We start from the raw sequence: 22,659 nt of genomic DNA, 5'->3' as shown, positions 1-22,659 counted from the left end.
AGAAGAACAACAGTTGGCATCGCTGCCTACAACGGCTTTTTTGTCTTTTAGCTCCTTTTGAGAGCTGTTTGGTTGCCGCAGAGTTCTGCTTTGCTGTATCACACTGAAATACGACCGGCAGAAAAATTCTAGCCCTGATGACGTCACTTGATGTGGCTTCTTGCAAGCGAACAAGCCGACCTTGTGCTCTTCTTCCTAACGCTCTTCTCATCCGGCCGGGTTTTGACACATTTTTCTCGCGCTCTCCAAGCACAGCTTCTCGCATCTCGACTCGTGTGCAAGTCTAGCGTATAATGTAAGGATCGCTCAACTTTTTCATTTACCATCGTAGCGATCAATTGAAAATAAACCACCCCAAATTTTCTCGCCAAGAAAATCTCACTAAAATATAAATCTAAACGTTAAAAAAAAAACAGATCTCCAGAAAACAATCTTTATTTTTTTTGGAATCATGGTTGTCAGAGAAATATTAAGGGGTTTCGACAAAACACTGACCCCCGGTCAACTGACTCCCTACTGACCCCCCTACTGACCCCCCCCCCCCCCCACTGACCCCCTATAAAATCAACGGGAAAATGAAAATTTAAAAAAGCCCAGAACTATCAGTGTGACCGACTCAAGTTCGTCAATAAATTTAGCTTACCTGAAAGTTCTAAGATGGCGGACGCGTTGCAGATTTCCGACTCCCTTCTCATTTGACTGAAGGATTTGTCACGGAAAATCGAGCACAGAATAAGTTGAAATATTATCAAGTATGGTATTTGTTCTCATTAGAAAATTAAACAATGAAAATAGCGAGGAAATTCTGGCAAATTAACACGCACGTGACTAACCGTGAGGGACATGAACACGATCACATCAACCGGAAGTTTGTTTTGGCAACCTTGTAGCCCCAGGTCTCTCGCCTTCCGCATGCACAAACTACGTTGCACATGGCTTTAGTCATGGATGGTAAGCGGCCTTAATGTTTTTCATCGATTTGCCCCTTATTTTGCACATTCGTATTATCCGAATTATGCCATGAATACATTATGAGATTTATTTTTGTTACTTTTCGTCTTCCGGTTGTGGTTTATGCGCGTGTTCGTGTCGCTCGTACGAGCAATCCATCACGAGCCTTTCGCGAGCCTGCTCGTTTGTCAGGGTTTCTCTTTGCTACATTTTTCAATGCGTACGGAAACAATATTTGATGATATTCAAGCTTATTCTGTGCTCGATTTTCCGTCAACAAAACCTCCACTAAACAGTCAAAGGAGAACAAGAGAGTCGGAAATCTGCAACGCGTCCGCCATCTTCGAAGTTTCAGGTAAGCTAAATTTATTGATACCCTTGAATCGGCCCCATTGATAGTTCTAGGCTTTTTAAATTTTCATTTTCCCATTGATTTTATAGGGGGTCAGTAGGGGGGTCAGTAGGGGGTCAGTGTTTTGTCGAAACCCAATATTAAGTCATAATAGTTTATAGTCTTTAGGGATTAGTAAGTTACAAACCACCTTTCCTTATCCATCGCCTACTAATTATGATTCAATCCGAAATCAGTATAAATCTACTAGCGTTCTACCACGAATGCCGTTCTCTGCATTATTGGATACGCTACTTATTATCTATTCTGTTGTAGAAAGTCAGGAGCCTAACATTGTGTGGTTGTTAACAAAATGGCAGCCACCTCTTTACGTTTCTAAAAGGCAAAAGAAAAGATACTTGGCTTCCATGGCCTTTTTACATTAGTAGATAGTTGACTGTCATTTTACAATCAAAAACGCGGCTTCTGAATAAAATGCAAATGTGGTACAATTGTCAATAATCCTCGCCTATTTTATTATTTAGCAAAAACATGAACCTGTCTTTTAGTTTAAGTTTTGAACGACATGTAGATTTATACTGAAACTGTCGACTCTCTTCTATGCGTGATAGTTGACGAGTGCACAGCCCAAGAAGGGAATCTCGAGCTCTGATTATTAAATAGAAAAATAATTTAGTGTTAAAACCATTCATACAGGAATGCTGCCCACCAAATGTTGCATCAAAAGGTCTAATTTTCAACGTGTACAAGATTTTTAGAAATTAAATTTAGTGTTATTTGTTTTAAATCTTGTTCCTGTAATCATTTATTTTGAATTGCAATTTAAGGGAAATGTGTTGACCAGTTAAATAGCTACAACTGTCGGTGTGACAGAGGTTACACAGGACGTGACTGTGACATAGATATTGACGAGTGTCAGTCATCCCCTTGTGTCAACGGTAAGGTGTTATTTTTACTATTTTGATGTCTTGACCATATTTAGCCTGTTTGTTGTTGTTTTTGGTTGTTGTTGTTTTTGTTTGTTTGTTTTTGTAGTTCATAGGTCTAGAAGGAAGAGCTATTCTGAAAGTGTCAGTTAGATCAAATTCTTCGAAATCTTTATTTATCTTTTTTTTTTTTTTTTTTGTTCAGTTTTGTTTATCAGTTTATGCAGTAATAGCTTAGTGGGTCAAGTCGTTTTTCAATTTGAGCATGGGGAGTTGGTCGTATTTGACGATATTTCTCGAGATTTTTCGTCCCTCATTGATAATGTCAGGAGGCCATCCTGATCATGTCTGTTCCTACCGCGCAGTAATGGGGTTGGGACTATTGAGAGTATGATGTCATACTCGCAACGTGAAACGTTATCGGTTCTGAATTTTTCTGAGAGTTTATATTCTTGGACGAGATGTTGGTAAGTTTCACCGGATTAATCTAGTCGTTCCGATTTTGGTTCACGGGATGTGAAGTCGATCGAAAAAATCTTTATATGACGTTTTGAAAAACCTTTGGAAAACCTTGTGACCTCGTCTATTGACGGTTTTCGTGTGACGTCATCACAATTTCAATATTTTGCGTTGCGTGACATCAAAATGGCGACCCGAGAAGGGTGAGCGTTGGTCGATCTTGGTCAAGAGATGACTAATCTAAGTTTTCTTCTAACTAAACAGTTCTTGCATTAGATGACGCATCAATTTCAGTGTATCGGAGACCTAGTCTAATAACGTTTCGTTTAAATGTTAAAACTCAATTACGGCAGATGTGTTTAATACTTTATGGCGACCATATTTGGTGCTCCGCAGGAGAAAACCAACATGGCGTCTCCATACCAAGCTCTATAAATTTGGAGAAAATATTTCGCGAAATAACGCAGATATGAAAACGTGTACCTAAATCTCGGAGAGGTTGTTAATGCGTCAATCATCAATCGTATTCGTGACTTAATTTATTGAATCGTTTGCCATCTTAATTTTTGAAGGCATGACTGTGAAAACAAGTAATTGCCGGTTTTCATCTAAAGTAAAAGTCGTAACCCTTCAATACATAAATTAAAAAATCTGGGATATCGTAGATTAAGGTCTCTGCGGTTTTTAAGAGGGAATGTCCACTAGGACCGAGCCATATCGAAAATATGTGGCACATGATGAAAAATCAAAATTTTTCATATTCCTCCCAGAGATAGCCTATGGTAAGCCTAGTAACGTGGTGGGTTTTCTTTTCTTTTTTCTTTTCTTTTCTTTTTTTTTTTTTTTTTCTTGAAATAGTTTTTAAACCCGCCAAAAAATCAAAAATTCGTTACGGTCCCAAGTCTGGTCAAAAACACGCAAAATTTAGTAACTACATACCTTATCATAAACTTTGCTCTGTTCAATCTGCATCACAATAACGCTCCAGATTGAGCCTGGAAACTTATTACTGAGGGGTTTACAAGTCTTTTGAGGCCAATTATACTTCTGTGGGTTAATTTTCAAGGTCACAACGAGCCGCTTAAAATCACTAAAATTCGCTTCCTCAAAATTCTTAATTATGCACACTTTTTCAATCGGCAAATTCGCTCCCGGTAAAATACCGAAACACCTAAGATTCTGACATTTCGAAAGACGAAATGTCAGTGTAAAACCTGGTATAAAAATTATTTACGGGCTTTTCATCAGCACTGAATACTAACGCTCTCAAAATCGTGATAATCACAACACTAACCTGCTAGAAACGAAAACAATAGGCAAGCGACTGTGACCAGATAATCAAAAGGAACGTGAAAATGTCTTCTTATATTTGATTTGCTCGGTATCTGGACTTAAACTATAGCAGACGGAAAAGTCACGTTTAGCTCACCTTCTGTGAGATATTACGTTCAAATATTAAGTACTGGTGTATTCAGAATCCTAGACGATGTCGGATAACCACTGCGACGCGTGGAGTTCGGCAAAGTACATCATCTTCTCAATGACATTCAATTAATGACTCTGGGATAATCCACCACATTCCTATCCCTTGTTCTCAAACAGCAATCCATAAAAGTAGTCAAGCCTTCCAGCGTCAGTCCCTTGCTCGCTGAAGCGATCAAGATTAGTTTTTGGTTGTAAAGTAAAGTTAAGTGTGAAGACGAACCTGGTTAAGTGTGAAGCGACTGGGGGTCTGTCTACGCCCCTCTGGATAGGATGCCAGTCCATCTCAGGGTTATCCCCAGCATTAAGTTTGCCGGTACCCATTTATACACCTGGGTGGAGAGAGGCACTGTGAGAGTTAAGTGTCCTGTCCAAGAACACAACACAATGCCCCTGGCCAGGGCTCAAACCCGGACCGCTCGATCTGGCATGTGGCCACCCGCCTCTCATCGATGCTACTATAATTGTATCATACAAATGCCCAAACATTGGCGAGCAAGTGGTGGCCATTTTCGTGACGTGAATGATTACTTACTGCAAAAGAATAACCCATTTGAAACACCCTTAATTTTAGATTTATGGGTTTGTAACTCAAGAACGGCTCCTGTAACCTTTTTTTAAAGCGAAATCTAATCAGCATGTCAAGTTTTAAAATTTTGGTAAATGTTAAAAAAAAAAAAAAATGGTGGAAGCAGATTCAGGACCACCTCAAATTTTTGGAAAATTTAAGGTGGTTGTGAATCCGCTCTGATATTCTTTATCGATTCTGGTAGTGATATCAGTTCCATCGTGAAAAGGAGTCGCTAGTAGACGTAAGGACTTGGCATGGCCTGCATTCACTTTGGTCGAGATCAATGTTTACAGGCAAGTCCGCGGAAGTTTTTCTCCCTTTGGTACCAATCGGCAGCCAACACAGATTGATCGCACGTCATCCGTTACAGGACTGCAGCTAGCTTGATTTAGCAAGTAAACGTGAAGTCCGTTTCCCTTTTCGACACATGACCGGGCTTAAATTATCGAGGCGTTGCGCCTCTATAGCTCGCTATTATTATGAAAGTGATAAACTTGCCGGGAATTTCGTTAATAGTTATAAATATTGTGATTATATAACAAAATAGGTACAAATCACGACAGTATACGATACGTCATTCGGCATTGATCTCTCACATGGAATAGTTAGATGCAAGACGTCACACAACTCCAAAACCCCCTCTCTAGGGGAAAAATCGATACCAGGAGCCATAATCGAGGACGGAGACCGTAAGTCTTGGGATCTGCGTGCACCTATGATATGGGACAATTTTTCTATTTTTAGAACAAATTGCGCCATCCTGACGACATATATCCGCGCGGATCTACGCACGTGTCGGGGGCTCTCGCGTGGATGTTGTTACGTTGAGTGATCAAATGGTGAGAGCTGCGAGATTCTCTTGCAGATTTTTCACAGCGATGGCAGGGAATAAGGCAGGGAATAAGAACCAGGACTCTTATATGTAGTTTTATGCTCTGAGCTAATGGAAAAGGTGAGTTTTTTTTTTTTTTTTTTTCGTGCTGTGAATGAATAATATCTGCTCGCGCTAGTTGTACGCGTAAGTTTTTGCGTTTGTTCTGTGAAGAAAAGTTATGTAAGAAAACTCTTTACTCTGCTATCGAGTTGATTTGTGAGTTTCCCAAAAAATGCTTAATCATAACCAAACCCTGTTTTTGATAGTTTCTTATGGTTTCTATTTGTTTGGCGAGTTTGCAAAAGCTTTTGAAAGGAAAGTCTGACGCGTACATTCAGTAGCTCATTTGCATAGTGCAGCGCGTGCTCTTTCAAGTCCGAGTCGGTGTTTTCAATTGTCAACAAACCTTGACAAAGATTTATTTCGTGGTCTTTTGTGCCGAGATGCTGCAACAATTTTCACCAACGTCAAAAGGCTACTAATATCATGTGTGTCTCTTTAACATAGTGAAATTTTACACGGCGAAAATAAAACAAACAAAGAGTTTTGATAACTCAACAAAAAAAAGCAAAATCGTTATTCGAGTTGATTAAAGAAAGCGTCGTCGTAATTTTGCTGATTATTTCTGCTGTATTCACATATTTTCAGCTAAGCTTTTAATATGTTCTCAAACATTTATCAACCTTAAACATATTTAAAAACTAGATATATTATATGAGTTCGATGTACGTTTTCAGAAAAGTGGGGAAGTCCAATTTGTCCTGTTTTACTGACTGTACAAAACACGCGTCGGCGGGCGCTCCTATTCATCGACAACAGACAATTTATTGGATGTTGACCAGAAGCATATCACCTCGAAGCGATTACCTCCGTTCCGATGCTAGGGTTTTTTAGCGAACCAATCAAAATTAACTTCCTAATATGGAGTGTTGCACACGGGTACGTCACAATATCGTCGTCTCTGCCGGAGCAATGGCGGACACTGTTGTTGTTTTCGTGTTGAGAGTAGGTGAGAGTAGGTTGTCGTTTTCTCAACCTTTTTCTGCGCTTGTCAAGAGAATCAAACGAACTTCTTCTAGGAGCTGCTAGTGTAATATCAAGGCCAGAGATTATCCAAGTCTCAATTGCAGGTAAGCATATTTTTGTATCAAAACAAGTCTGAAAATCACGTTTATGTTGAAAATGTTTGTTGAGCACACCGGCGTTTGACAAACAATCTTTTGGTCGTTTGCTGGGAGACAGGGATCAGTGTTGTGATTATTTTTGCATGGAACTTTAGTACAATACATGTAGTTCATTTGAAGAAGTCTGGGGCTCCCGTCGTTTTTACAGGGTTTAAACGGTCAAAATCGGACTTGAAATTTGGGGCTTTTTCCGTGAATTGTGTCATACCAGGTCATACACGTGTGTTTTTTTTTTGTTTTGTTTTCTTTTTGTTTTCTTTTTTTTTTTTTTACGATAAGTGTATAATTTTGTGGCTCGGCTTGTTCCTGTGATATTTTAATGTTTTCTTGCTAATTTGTCTTTGTAGAGTGTATGTAATCCGTTTGTTTGGCCGATGTTCGGACACTCTAGTCACAACCAAGAGGAAACAATTGTTCAAGCAAGTATAAATAAATCTGCAAGAGCTTGGATCTCGTCAATGATAAATTCGTTGCAGTGTAAATATATCGAATTGATTATAGTAAATTTTTCCTATCATGTTCACTGCCAGTCTTGAATTGTTACCTCAAATGTTGTTCAGTCATCTACAATAATTTGACTGCTTTTCAGAACTCCCAGTTCTTCATGGCTCTGTCAATTCTAAGCCCGCTCATCCCCCCCCGCGCTTTTGACAGTTTGTTTTGGTGCACAGAAAATCTCCATGGTGGGGCCGTGAGATAAGTGCAGATGTTCCACCCATGGGATAGTGTCCAAATGCCATGTTTGTGTTATAATGGTATTGCTGTGTACTCATAAGCACTAATATAACGTGAAAAAGCATCTTCTATTTGGTGACTAGCCTGTTAAAGTTTGATTTGGACTGTTTACATTCATGTACTTTACTTTTTCGTATAAAGCATATTGAAATATTGATTCATACGTAGTCAAAAGTAATGCACACTGGTCTCCACAAAGGCAAACTCACAAAAGTGATGTTTGCAGAGAAAACTCATTTAATATAGAATCCATTGTTATTATAAAAATAACAATAACTTACCTCTCAAGGTTTCTTTTAAACATTCTAGGCCCTTTTGTCCTACATTGATTCTCTCGTGTGTGAATGATCATCATGAATTTTTGGGGTGGTGCTGTGACACAAGCAACTTTACAAAGGATTAAATCTCAGAAAAAGAATTTACATCTACATTCTTTACTAAGAGTTAATCCTTTTGATGTAAATCATGCTTTTGTATTTTAAAAGTACCAAATTAAATTTATAATTCTTTGTAATGAAATTCTTTGTAATGAAAACTGTCAAATGCCCCACCCCTGGGCAGCCCTTTGGGAGCAAATGCCCCCATGGTGGGAACCTAACCCCTATCAAATGCCCGGGGGGGGATGAGTGGGTTTGAATGACAGGGCCATGATACTGGTTCCCTTTGAATTTTGGAAGTAGTACTTCAAGATAACACATAAGCTTGGATAATCATTAACTGTATGTTTATTTCACATTACAGTGAAACCTTGTAAATGCTAAGTCTTATAATACTCAAGGGACCATGAAAATTTGCTGTATCAAACAGGGTGGCTGTATTGACGGTGTAGTGTCAAATTTCATTGCAGGGATCTATTTTAAGTAACTTCTTTGAAAAGGAAATCGTTTGATTAGTTAAACATTGTACAGATGATTTGAATAAAAAATAGTATCAGTATTGTATCTCAATAGTTGTTTTGTTTGGCCTATTATTCATGAATGCATTTTGGTTAAAAGTCATATGATAGAGGTAAAATTATATAGGATTATACAGGTTAACATTTAATTTGTTTACGGTCTTCTGGTAAGAAATATTCTTATTACGAATGATCACCCATGCCAGAGGCAGCTTCAACCAAAGGGCAAATGGAAAATGTCATTTGTGATAATCCTAAACTAGCATAAATTACTATTTTGCTGGCACAGAGCAGAGGGATCGGGGCAGGTTCGAGGTGCGCAGCGTTCAGCGGTTAGTTGTCATTAGCAAGGTGAGACATTCTATGGTCAGCCTTCAGCGTATACAGTTGTAAAGTTTGTTTTCCTTTTCTTGGCTATGCACAGTCGTGACTTTCAAATTGTATATATTTTTTTAGTGCTGTCATTTTATTACATCACTGTAGTTTACTACATTTGTGGACACTACAGTTAATTAGATGCCCTAAAACCCCAAGGGTGGCACCACTACCTTGGTCAGGGGCATACTTTCCCTTATTTTTTCCACCTGCTGGTTTTTTGGGGGCTTCTTTTCCAGCTTTGTTGCACTTAGTTTTCGAATCTTTAAAACATCTGGTAAGTATTAACACTGAATAAATGGGACAGTAGCTTCGCTGTCCAACCCACCCAATTTAATCGCCATGTGTGTCTGGATGAGTAGTTGGGGTAAATCTTTCTCATTCACACAAAGATTAAGCCAGAACCAGCACTGGAAAAGTTGAAAATTTACAGAGTATGTAAATAACATGTAATTAACATGTAAATAATCAAAAAAAGACTGTAAAGAATAATTTACATGATTTTTCCCCTTTTACATGTTTTGGAGGTTTCATGTAAATAACATGTAAATATTTTAAGTGAAACATGTAAATGATGAAGAAAACACTGTAAATGTTTCAAAGCAAAGGGCTAAGATCATGTAAATAACATGTAAACTGTTCCTGCAAATACTGTAAATAGCCTGTAAATTTCTTGTGATTCAACCTGGAAACCCGTAAATAACATGTAAATTTAATACAGGGAAGGTGCCATAATACTGTAAATAACATGTAAATAAAAAAGGGGAGGCTGTAAACAACATGTAAATAAAAAAAGGGAGGCTGTAAATAACATGGAAAATGAAAACAGGAGCCTGTAAATAACATGTAAATCGAAGAAGGGAGCCTGTAAATAACATGTAAATCGAAAAAGGGAGCCTGTAAATAACGTGTAAATCGAAAAAGGGAGTCTGTAAATAACACGGAAATCAGAAAAGGAGCCCATAAAGAACATGTAAATCGAAAAAGGGAGCCTGTAAATAACATGTAAATCAAAAAAGGGAGCCTGTGAATAACATGTAAAACGAAAAAGGGAGCCTGTAAATAACATGTAAATCGAAAAAGGGAGCCTGTAAATAACATGGAAATCGAAAAAGGGAGCCTGTAAATAACATGTAAATCGAAAAAGGGAGCCTGTAAATAACATGGAAATCGAAAAAGGGAGCCTGTAAATAACATGGAAATCGAAAAAGGGAGCCTGTAAATAGCATGTAAATGGAAAAAGGGAGCCTGTAAATAACATGGAAATCGAAAAAGGGAACCTGTAAATAACATGTAAATTGAAAAGGGGAGCCTATAAATAACCTGTAAATTGAAAAAGGGAGCCTGCAAATAACCTGTAAATTGAAAAAGGGAGCCTGTAAATAACCTGGAAATGGAAAAAGGGAGCCTGTAAATAACATGGAAATCGAAAAAGGGAGGCAGAAACCCTGTACGATAAATGACTTGTAAATAATAACTTGAAGAAAAATGCATGGAATGTACTGTTTTATTGTAATCAAATCTGTTGACATTAATTATAATAGTAGAAAATATGCAAATTTATACAGAATCAGAAATTTATTGCAATCAGAACAAACTCAGTAAAATTCAAATAGTTTTTATATGCCATGAATAAGGTTTACAATGTATACATTACAACAAATAAAACATGTTTTCTTTTCTATCTATCCATAACAAGACGACTTAAATGTAATTTTGTGCATGGCCAAAATATTTTAAAATACCATGACTGAGCTCCTTTAACCGAATTCAAGCACTTTTCAAGAATTCTACTAAAATTCAAGACCTTTTCAAGATTGTGCAAAACTATGTCATATTCAGCTGTTTAATTCATAAATAATAAAATGATTAAGAACTATACTGTTGTCAGCTACAACTAGTAAAAATTTTGCAATTTAGGTGTATTACTAAATTAAAATTGTTTGCAAATGGATACCTGTCTTAAATATATACTAAATCCACGAAGTCAAATGTAACATAATGATAATACCTTTGTCATAAAATGAATGAATAAACTGTTTTTTCTTACTAAGTAATTAATGTAGGATTAAATTAGCCTTAATAATGAAAAATGGGGGAGGCACGATGGCCTCGTAGTTACATGTAGTGCGCTCAACTCCTGATCGAGCAACCCAGGTTCAAGCTCAAGGCGGGTACATTCTGTTGTGTTGTTGGGCAACACACTTTACTCTCAGTGCCTCCCCACCCAGGTGTATAAGTGGGTAGCAGCGAATTTAATGGTGGGGTAACCCTGCAGTGGACTGGCATCTGATCCAGGGGGAGTAGAAATAGTCCTAGTCGCTTCCTGCTACAGAAAGCGGGATAAGCTCCAGCCTGTTGGGCCACGTGGCTCGTATGCAGACTTTACCTTTACCTTATTATGAAAATTACTGCAATGTAAGTGTGAAGTATTGATCAACTTTTTTCATAGAGTGAATTGTTCTTTTGAAATAACAGAAAATAGGGAGAAAAAACATTTACCACAAGATAGAGATTGACATTTTAAATTCATCATAAAAACATTCATGCCAAAGGAATACTACGTTGCATAATATAAAACAAGGCTTCTGACACCTTTTAGGCTATGTTTACAAAGTCACAGTTTCCTTCTTTTTCCAAAACTGTATGGAATCCAAACAGTACAAACATTTTGGACCCCTGACAAAACATTCACTGTAAACAATATTCAAAATTTTACTTTTTCTTTTTGTGATAAAAAAACTGTACTGTAAAAAAACATTCATAGGGGCCTGTTGAAATTGAAGGGCCTATCTAGTACCATAGTTCCCATAACACATCATAAGTTAATAAATTATTGTTCTGGTACTACATGTATGTAAACATAACCTTTTCTTTTTATGATGAAATCTTATAGCTGCTGTATTGAACAATAAGTATCAACCTAGCAATCTAAGATATTTAAATTTGACGCTAATTCACTAACACAGGTACAGTGTAAGTGATACTTCAGAGCATTAAAAAATAATGTTTAAAGTGGTTGAATTTATGCCAGAAAGCTGCCAGAGCATATCAAAGTGTTGAAGGTCACCATGTTAGACTGTAATGCACCAGGGGCCCATTTCTCGAAGGTCCCAAAAAGTTTTTGCACCCAGAAAGCCATACCAAAATCTGAAATCTTATGCTTACAGAGCTATTTTAATCGCTTATTCTCAATATGAACAGAGGTTTCCTTCACACAAGAAGTTTCAGGCATATACAGCTCTTAGTTTCTAGACACAGCTCAATTAAAGATGGCTTTGTGGGCCTGAAAAGTTTCCAGGGCCTTCAAGAAATGGGCCTTGGACCCCTTATAGAGTCATAAGGTACTGTAGATTTCTCAGTGGCTGATTTTTTCCTGATCAAGCATCATTGCCAAGGAGTATGCATGTATTGATCACTCTCAATTTTACTTCATCCTACAAGTAACATAAAACATTTCGTTATATAAGATAAGTTATGTCTGAGTATGAATCAGCAAATTCTGTGTATGATATCAATCAGTGAATTTTACATTGCAGTTATTATTTTGTTTCTTATCATTCCAATTTATACTGTGACCTTTGAAATCGGACTGTAGCTGGTCATGTTGACTGGCCAAAGTAATTTTAGCTCGGTCACGTCTTGTTTCTGACCAGTCAGGATATTTATGCAAAAATCAAGTACATGTAATGTGAGCCAAATTAAACCCACAAATATAGTTTGTTTGTTCCAGTCACTGCTAGACCGTTTAAAAATTGGCTTAATATTTTTCCGAACGGATTTAACCCCAGTCACTCGAATGGTCTTTAGCCGTTCGAACAGATACATGTATGCATTGGTGTATGTTTTCATTAGAGGTCATAATAAAAAAGAGATTAAAAACTCTCAGATTTACAGTTGGGGATTTGATTGTTTATCCAAGAATGAACAATGTGACCGTCTCAACATGACATGACTGGTCAACATGAGCGGCGAGTGAAGTTTTTGGCCAGTCAAGTCACCATTCTGGCCAGACATTGCCCATTGACCAGCCATTATTTTGAGCCCTGAATATTCATCAATCAAACAGATCTTACATCTACATCTGTAGCTACTGTGTGACAAAAACTTTGCCAGGCACTGAATGTCAGAGGATGTAGAAGAACTAAGCTCAAAATGTGTGGCAGTAAATATTCAATGTTCACTATCTTCTACATTGTAATATTCATGCAAAATAAATCAAACTCCTATTAAACAATGTTTAAACAATAAGTCAAGTTATTTGCAGGCACAATTTGATTGTTTCTTACATGCACTTATGCTCTACTGGTGGACAAAGGTACAGCTGATGTCATAAATGTTTGTTTTTGTCTCTTTGTTATGTATTACGAAGCACATAGATTCTACGTTGTCGCGCATCTGTTCAGTAATAGATCACAGAAGACATCAAAATGTGGTAAGAACACCAGTGACACGCCTGAAAAATTCACAGATTCTGTGACACACTCTGGTAATGGCTTATGTGAATATTTTTTTGTTTTTACCACATTTTGGTGTTATCTGTGATCTACTCAGGGCAGGAAAAAACCAGGTCCGATTTCCTCAGGCAAGTAAATTTTGCTCTTGGGCAAGCGAAAATAGAAGTTCAGTGGCCCGGTGGGCAAGTGAAATTACAATGTAGCCTCAGTAGTCTTGTGAGTCTGACTAAAAATGCCAGCTTGATAAGTGATAATTTCCAGTCATTCCATTTCAAAACTTAAGACCTAAAGATTAGTTAATTATTAGGTTGAAAGCGAGAATTAGTTAGGAATCCGAGCGTACTTCATTCGCATTTGTCCTCTGATTTCCTTACTGGCCACCACACTGGCAACTAATATTTAAATGGGGGCAAGTGAAAACCGAAATTGACTGGCCCACTGGGCAAGTGACTTACAATTTTTTTCCTGCCCTGCTACAGATGAATGAACAGATGCATGACACATGAAACCTGCATGTATTTGGTAAGAGCCCAATTTTGTACAAGTAAAATGTACAGCTGTAACAGGTCTCTAAAATCATGTCTGGTCATCCCAGGGTAAGGCAATCAATTGAAATTGATATAAATCAATAAATTGAAATTAATGTAAGGGTTATCAGTGCTATCAATCAATTGAAAGAAATTCATACTCACATGCTAGAGAAGTTTCAAGTTATCAATTTGATTTTACCAAATTTATCGGTCATTAGAGAATCAATTGAAAGTTGGCCTCTTTGTTAGTTCACATAAATTGTAGAAAAATTGTGTCCCTCAACACAATGTTTGATTGTAACTTCATGTAGATTTCAAAGGCACTACCAAAGACCCCCAAAACATAGTCCCCGATACATGTATGCCAGCAAAATATTCTGTTTACAAGATACAATGTTATGTTTTTATGCAATTGTATTCATGATTTCATATTTCACTTTATATCTTTTGTTCATTTCTTTCTTATTAAATGTTGCTTAAAAGATAAGCTAGTATCAGCAAAATTGATAATGCTTATTGAAAATTTGATCACAATCGATTACTCATGACGAATCCTTTTATTGATTTCTGATATCATTGACTAATTCCTATTGATTGTTATGAAATAATCGATTGACTATACTGTGTTGTCCAAGACGAGTAGATTTTCCTGCCTGGGCAAGTTACTCTTCCTTTTTTTTTCAAGTCCTGTGTAGTTTTCATGACAGTTTGAGGTACATGTATACCTCTTTATAAAGTATCGTAATGTTTTTTTTTGTGAAAGAAAATTTCACAACATTTAACTTACTATCAGCACCAGTGGGTGCAATGTCCATGTACAGTTGTGTAGCATATTGTAACTTGCATGTAGGTACAACTGTAGACACTTGAGTAACTTCAGAATACTTACACTAGCATAAGAGAAATTTCTCTGCTGAAGATGGCACATTACATTTTAGCTTACTAGCATTCACATCAGAGGGCAACATAACCTTACAAGAGAATGTATCAGGAGGAATCATAAGGTGCATATAAGCCAATAACAAATGTCGCATGCTCTTACTCGGTTATCGAGAACAGATAATAACAGATAATAAAGCCCTTTATGCACAGCAGGTAAACATCAACAAAGTCAATTCCACAAGCAATGTAACTTCTCCTTGATAATGACACATTCACAACCAAAGGCAAAACGAAATGTATAGTATCTTGACGTTACTTTACTCTACTCGTTCAATTTATGCAAAACTTGCTTACCTGTTGTTGTTGTTGCCTGTAATCGCTATCTTCAGCTTCTGGGTAACGGAAAACTTTGCCTTGAAACCGTGCACGATGACGAAGCGAAGATAGAGTGGATTTTGGCCCGCTAAAACAGAGCTCGAGTTCGATGCAAGTTCCAACGAACTGCCAAACATGGCGGGAGAACCGAGAGGACCTGGTACCTAACATGAAGACCGCTGATTCCTGTTTGTTGGAGATCGGGCACTCACAAGGCTGGTATGCTCTTACAAAGGGACAGGGATAACAGTGACAGCAATGAAAGCACAGAACGGTAGAAATCACCAAAAAAACAAAACAAAACAAAACAAAAAAACAAAATGTCATTTTGGGTACCGAAAAAAAGTCAGCTATCATTTTCGGAAAGGCGATAAGTCCTAACGTTTTCGGGAAATGGACAAAAAAGCCCTAATAAGTACGAGATACACAAGCTCCTCTAGAATAACCGAACAGATAAATTTTTTTTGCGCAACCTAAAATTAACCTACAGAGCTTTGAAAGTACACCAGATAGCCTAAAACAGCGTTTCAATGCATTCGAGAGAAAACGGTCGTTGGGCCGGCCGTGTCCCTTATGGTTCCCTGTCGGTAACTTGGAATTTACATCATTTCAACAGTCTCCGTTGGTTGAACCGTTACACCAGAGTTATATTAAATAAGCCCACTTTTCTGTTACATGGTTTTTGCAGGGTTTAGGCAGGCCTTCTCTTAAATTTAGGTCTTTTTTTTCTAAGAGTCTCCATTTTACATTAACGTGGTCTTAACAGTTTTTCGAAAAGCCCCCATTATCTCATTTAAATTGTTTTCACAGCCTTTGCAAGGTCCCCCTTTTTAATTTACATGATGTTTTTAACAGGCTATTTACAGCCCCCCACTGCACCCGTGCAACTTCTAGGTTTTCCATTTACATGGTTTTTACATGTTTCTTACAGGCTCCCTTCCTTTCATTTACATTGTTTTTACATGTTTCTTACAGGCCCCTTTTTTTCATTTACGTGGTTTTTATATGTTTCTTACAAGCACCCTTTTTTCATTGACATGGCTTTTACATGTTTCTTACAGGCCCCCTTTTTTCATTTACATGGCTTTTAAATGTTTCTTACAGGCCCCCTTTTTTCATTTACATGGTTTTTACATGTTTCTTACAGGCCCCCTTTTTTCATTTACATGGTTTTTACAGGTTACAAACATAACATTTCCAGACTTTTTACAGCATTCGCTTGAATTATTTACACGTTTCTTACATGGTTTAGCAAAGCAATTTACATGTTTTTTACAAAGGCAGATACTGTAAAAGTGTGTAAAATATCTTACAGGTTTTTACATGTTCTTCAAATGATCATTGTCGACAAAGACAATGTAAATCACTATTTACAGAACATTTACATGCTGTACTAAAAGCTGTAAATTTCCTGTAAATTTATTTTACAAAACCCTAACATGGAAATTGTAATTTATAAAGAATGTAAATCAATATTTACACGCTGTAAATTAAAATTGACATGTCCATGTAAATTTTCAACTTTTCCAGTGCAGCGAGGGTAGAGCAACGATTTTGGAAGAGGGAGGGAGGGGTGGGGGTGGCTGGTACCCTCGGGGTTGCTCAGGGTTTGTATCCTTTTTCAAACACAAATTTCCAGGACTCTTCCAGGACTCAGATTGATTTTTCCAGGACTCTAAAATTCACGTTAACCCTTTCAATCTCATGATCTTAATGTTAATTCTCCTTACTGTCTGCCATAAATTTCATATTTTTCTACTTGAGTTTAACAGATTTCCAGAACTTTCCAGGCCCAGTAGCCCTTTTGCAGGACTTTCCAGTCCTGGAAAATGCCACAATAATATTCCAGGGCTTTCCAGGTTTTCCAGGACCCGTACGAACCCTGGTTGCAGAATTAATGGGATGCCCCTAACTCGTCCCCAGTTGTCTTCATACAAGAGATAGAGCGCAGGGAGAGATGGGTACCAAGGAAGCAAGCGCAAGGTGAGATGGGTAGGTCAGCCCCTGTTCCTCCACCTCGCGCGCTGCCGTGTGCTATATGAAAACGACTGGGGGCGAGTCAGGGACATGCCCACAAAATGTTGCTTTTTGCGAATTGAGACCTACATGTTATCGAAAACTATTACACCAGAAATACTAGCAATGCCACAAGTAGAAATTGCAATGAACTACTGGGTACCTTTTCAGAGTGTTTGCCTTTTTTTCTATCGTAACCACAATATTTTTCCTTTTTTTTTTTTTTTTTGCTTCTCCATAAAGGGGTGGCTAGCCACTCAATACAGCCCTCCCCTTCCTCCACCCAAGTCTACTTCTAAGCCAGCCAAAATATTTGAAGCAGATGCTAAATTACCAATTGATATTTTAAAAGACTATGGGATTGGGATTAACATGTTGGCTATATTTCCCAAGAAATAACTTAACTTTTTCTATCTACATTGTAGTTATCAAACAAGGAAAGCGGCAGCATGTCTACAATATCAAATTTAGAAGCTACTGTAATTGACCAAAACAGACTACTGAATGACCTTGCAACTGACTAACAAAGGGGCATACTGTGTAGTGATCTCCAATTTTAAGAGCTACTGCAAGTATTCAAGAACAGACTTGCATCAGTTCTGCTTTTATTTCCAAATTTTGTTACAATTTGGTTATTTTAGTCAAAACATCTCAGTATAGATGGATGATATACAACTAAACTTGGTCATACTGAATTCAGTTACAATAGGCCACTTTCAATATATTAAAATTCAGCTTGATAGTGAGGCCTAGAGGACACAAACAAAAGAAGTGATTTAACGACAGAAACGATTTATTGACAGTTTACTTCTACAGTTGCACTGGCTTGATTTCATTATGAGAAGAGGTATAACATGAGGGCTACCAATGAAACCATGAGCTATGCTTTCATTGCTAATTCACTGTACCCATTGGAGATAATCTCCAATTACTAACAAAATATCATTGGGAACTAAATATTACACGTGAAATAAATGGTGAATGTAACATGGTGATTTTAAAGCCATTTCAATGGATTTCTGATATCAATGCAATTGATTATAGCAATTTTTGAGGAGCAAGACAATTTAAATAGAACATTTAACGATGGAAAATTTACTTATAATGGCATCTGTGGTTTCACCATCATCAGGCTAAGGCTCTTTCGGTTTTATCTTGTAATTTTGCCCTACAATGCTCCAAAATATGGTGTTTTTTGCTGTTTTAGTGCTAATAGCACTTGGCAATTCAGTTAAAAGAAACATCCTTGCAACTCAGTGCCATAACAAGGTAAGGTCATCAGTGTGCTCAAGTTTTCTAAGCTATTTTGATTTATACAATTGATGTATTCATGCATAGCTAGAAGAAATGTCAACATCATGTCTACGGATGTAAGTGTATGGGTTGAAATAAAACTTTGAATTTCAGATTAGAAATTACAATCATGCATTTGTAGCCAAAACACCATCTGGGATGAGTACTGCCTTGCTAAGTTGTAGAACCTTAAATCTTGAGGAGCTTTCCACCAAATTAAACAACTGAAATCCATTTTGGTTTGCAACGTCTCCAAACATGCAAATGTCCGCAAGAAGGGAATTAATTCCACCTTAAGCACAAACAGATTTCCTTTGTCTACGTTTCGTACAAGACAAGATATATTCCTCTTTTCGGGATCCTCCATTTTTTCTGGGGGCCGTAAACTTTTTTTATATTCAACACCGACTTTTAAAACTGAAACATTGTCCTCCACAATGTTCATTTTCTCTGTCGTCACATTCTCTAAACATACAACATCCTTACCTTGCAACGGCATCTCCTTCACGATTTCACACTCATCCTGGCTAGCTAACGCCTGACGAACAAACTACTACCATCTTACGTGAAGCACAGCAGATTTATCATATGATTTGCCTTTCCCTTTCTCGGAAAATAAATCGAAAAAGGTGTCACTGTAGCGTTTTACGAGTCCACGAAAGGCACGAAACAACACGCTCGATTCAAGCATCTACAACTTGACCAGCCAAGTTTGACTCAAAGTAATCAGAAAAAGCTCGCCGATCCTTTCTGCAGACCCTGTTGAAAATATCAAATTCCGACAGCGCTTTCCCGAGAGGGATTATGGCTTGAATTGTTGTTCTCAAGTGTTCTTGAAGACATGTACGGCCTCTCTGCAAAAAACCGCCATTTTGTAAACAAACTTACCTCAATCCGCTAATTCCATATTTGGGCAAAAAAAATCCCGTGGTTCTGATTGGTCGGCTAAACATTGTTCCGAACATATAAAGAGAATTTAGACGCTTCGAGGTTATATGCTTCTGATTTTAACACAAACAAAACTGAGCAGCATCTACAGACATAAACTTTATTGTCGCTTATCGGGCCTTGATAAAACATCAAGCGTTGCTTACAATTCAGGCGAAACTCAAACTTGCAATTATTTTTTTTGTTTTACTTTTCGGTCGAGATAGACTCTGGCGAAATCCTCGTAAGCCTGTGGCAAGAGGAGGGAAACTTTGCCAGGAAGTCCTGAAACGCTACTATATCCTAATATACCCAACTAGGTTTTTGCTGTGTTTTGGAAAAGCTGTTAATCCTCAACATATGTGAAACTTAGAGTGGAGTAATGTACAGCTCCTGTAAAAGAAGCATCCGTCGGAACATAACTTGGTCAGCGACATATATCTAAGCTTAAAGCGGAACATACCTAAATTCGACACTGTCTTACTTCACTCAAACTGGAGCAGCTTACGACGAAAATACTTAAGCAAAATTCAAACAGACGTAAATGCGTTGAGCTGTGGGCCAAAAACACGAAAAATTTCGGGAATTTCGGACGCCATTTCCCCCGCGCGACATCCGCAAAAATCCTCGCAGCATGTACGCGCGTGTGCCTCAGGCGATGGCGCAATTTGTTCTTAAAATAGAATTATTGTCCCATATCATGGGGACAACCCCAATACTAGAAATTGCGTGCGCCTGGGGTCTCCGTCCCCGATTATGGCTCCTGTCGATACCCAATTTTCAGACCTATAAAATTAGTAAGCGGCTCTAATATATGACCGTCGCGAACCAGAAAAAGGCCTCATCTGCGTAAACTTTTGGGAAGGGCTACAAATTTGCCAATGTTAATGCGGAAATAATCGGTTCCTTGTAAACAAAATACTCAATGCCAAGCCATAGTGAAAAACACACCCTATTTTAGTCCAATGTGGCAAATTTTACACCTTTTTAAGACAAACAGCTAAAAAAAACCATACCCTTCGGGGCCGCACATACCTCTGATAGCCCATAGAGGGGAGTAATCCAAAAATAATTTTTATACCAGGTTTTACACTGACATTTCGTCTTTTGAAATGTCAGAATCTTAGGTGTTTCGGTGTTTTACCGGGAGCGAATTTGCCGATTGAAAAAGTGTGCATAATTAAGAATTTTGAGGAAGCGAATTTTAGTGATTTTAAGCGGCTCGTCGTGACCTTGAAAATTAACCCACAGAAGTATAATTGGCCTCAAAAGACTTGTAAACCCCTCAGTAATAAGTCTCCAGGCTCAAACTGGAATGTTATTGTAATGCGGATTGAACAAAGCGAAGTTTATGATAAAGTATTAGTCCCTACATTTTGCGTGTTTTTGACCAGGTGTGGGACTGTAACGAAGTTTTGATTTTTTGACGGGTTTAAAAAAATTTCAAGAAAAAAATCTCACCACGTTTCTAGGCTTACCATAGGCTATCTCTGGGAGGATTATGAAAAAATTTAATTTTTCATCGTGTGCCACGACTGGCGCTACGTTAGTGGACATTCCCTCTTAATACATTTTTTTTTTCAAAAATTCAAACGGCTCTTTTGCAAGACGAAGAACCCTGTCGAGCTGAAACTTTTTTTTGAAAAATTCGAACGGCTCTATAACGAGACGAAGAACCCTGTCGAGCTGAAACTTTGTAAAACGTCAAGTTCCTAGAGCAAGGGTCTTAACTCTGAGATGAAAGCCCTCGGAACGATCGATAATATTTTATGTTAGAAAGTGACAACGTCACATGAAAACCGGTAAGAGATGATGTCCACTTATGGCAGGTACAAATTAGCCTTAGGACATTTCATCAACAGTGGACACACTCTTTGGACAACTGGTATGGTTTACACATGATATAAACGCGGGAAGCCTAGGGCTGATCTAGGGGAGGGAGGGGGTTCAACCCCCTAAAGTAAGGCTGACTCGACCCAGCGTGCAGTAACCTTTGGGCTGTTCCCTTATTAGCATAAACAACAGGGGAATCAATCCGGTGATTCACAGAATATAAAAGCAGAAAATAGAACCACTGGGTTTCCCACCAAATAATAGGCTGATTTAGCAAGAGAACGGGAATGTCACTTGACGACGGCGCGCGCAGTACAAATATCCAAATATGGTCAAATTAGAACAGAATCAAGGTTATTCCGCGCGCCCTGCAGTCGACATCTGACTTTCCCGTCCTGGTGCTAAATTAGCCTAATAACAAACATCAGCCATCCTTAGTTCCTCGTCTCAGCTATGGAAAATTTGATAGTAAGAGGAAAAAATGTCTAGTCCTGAGTCCAGACCATATATAAAATACTCGATTGTTGACAAGGAAAACGATGGCTAAAGTCGTATTAATGCGAGTTCCCCGTCGCAATGGACTTTTTCGAATTTGCCCCCTGAGCATCCCATAAAAGCTATTTGAAACAATTGAATTCAAAATGGCCGAAATGGTCCATTGCGGGTTCCCCTAGAACCTTTTTGAAACAATGGCGGACGAAAATATCCTGTCTTTAGAATTCGAAACTCTGATGTTAAGAGCGTTTAATGAGGACTATTTTTACACCAGAGAATATTATTCTACTGCGGCCAAAAAAAGAGGACAAACAGCCAAAATAACAGAGGCGATTTTCGTCGAACTGACACTTGTATATCCAAAAGTATTAAAAACTGCTGCATTGGATTATGCAATTCAAGAATTTTAAGTGGCTTAGCCATCATGATACATGAGCTATTCGTATCACCCAACCAGTGGACTAATGCAAATCCTGCATTTTAATTGACTACGCTACTAGAGGACTATTAGCAATAGTCTTCGAGTAGCGAAATCTGCGCAATCGAGCGTGACGCTTTCTTTCGTTTTATTCCCAAATAAGTATTTCTTCAACTTGCATTTGCTAACTTTATTATTGTCTTTTCTGTCCGACTAGGGTCAGTAGCCCATGAGGCGAAGCCGAATGGGCTGTTGACCCGTAGCCCTTGCGGGCTACGGGTCTAATTGTTAATTATAACATGCTCTTCAAATGTGTGTACATGTAGTTTATTGGGGCGATTTATTTTTATTTTAGTTTAGTTTCCTATATTTTGGACAATTACTCCACTCGTGCTTGTTGGTTATGAGATGATTATAGCAAACTCATATCCAACTCGCCTCATTGGCTATCAATGAGTAGTATCATCTCATATCCAAGGCGCTCTCGTGGAGTTATTGTTAAGAATTCACTCAATAGTAATCAAACTTATACAGTGTTTAAAGAGTCCTAAATTGATTACTACGTGTCTATGATGTCATTTTAAAATGGGTGCCATCTTCGCTCCGCAATCTTGAATTTCAAAACGTTT

General features: G+C 38.0%; 1 protein-coding gene, 1 long non-coding RNA gene and 1 pseudogene across 3 annotated transcripts in view; 1 reads left to right on the top strand and 2 right to left on the bottom strand.

Moving 5' to 3' along the window:
* LOC110069672 (uncharacterized) overlaps positions 1-22,659 on the top strand; it is a 146,075-nt gene that overhangs the window by 58,634 nt on the left and 64,782 nt on the right. Inside the window, exon 11 of the mRNA XM_089272217.1 lies at positions 2,131-2,241. Coding sequence (XP_089128343.1) covers positions 2,131-2,241 — 111 coding nt within the window. The remainder of the gene's footprint in view (positions 1-2,130; positions 2,242-22,659) is intronic.
* LOC149104380 (uncharacterized) lies at positions 10,294-16,030 on the bottom strand. Of its 2 annotated transcripts, none has more exons than XR_016210121.1 (2): positions 15,028-15,575; positions 10,294-12,241 (listed from the first exon to the last, which is right to left on the bottom strand). It is a non-coding gene; the product is annotated as an uncharacterized LOC149104380 (long non-coding RNA). The 2 variants fall into 2 exon arrangements; XR_016210122.1 differs by lacking the exon at positions 10,294-12,241 and adding an exon at positions 14,246-14,762 and having other exon boundaries at positions 15,028-16,030.
* Positions 18,247-20,841, bottom strand: LOC149104379 (uncharacterized; annotated as a pseudogene).

The sequence above is a fragment of the Orbicella faveolata genome, unplaced genomic scaffold, assembly GCF_042242905.1.
Source record: "Orbicella faveolata isolate gen_17 unplaced genomic scaffold, um_ofav_v1 contig_34, whole genome shotgun sequence".
NCBI lineage: Eukaryota > Metazoa > Cnidaria > Anthozoa > Scleractinia > Merulinidae > Orbicella > Orbicella faveolata.
This window is presented reverse-complemented; position numbering and strand designations above follow the sequence as displayed.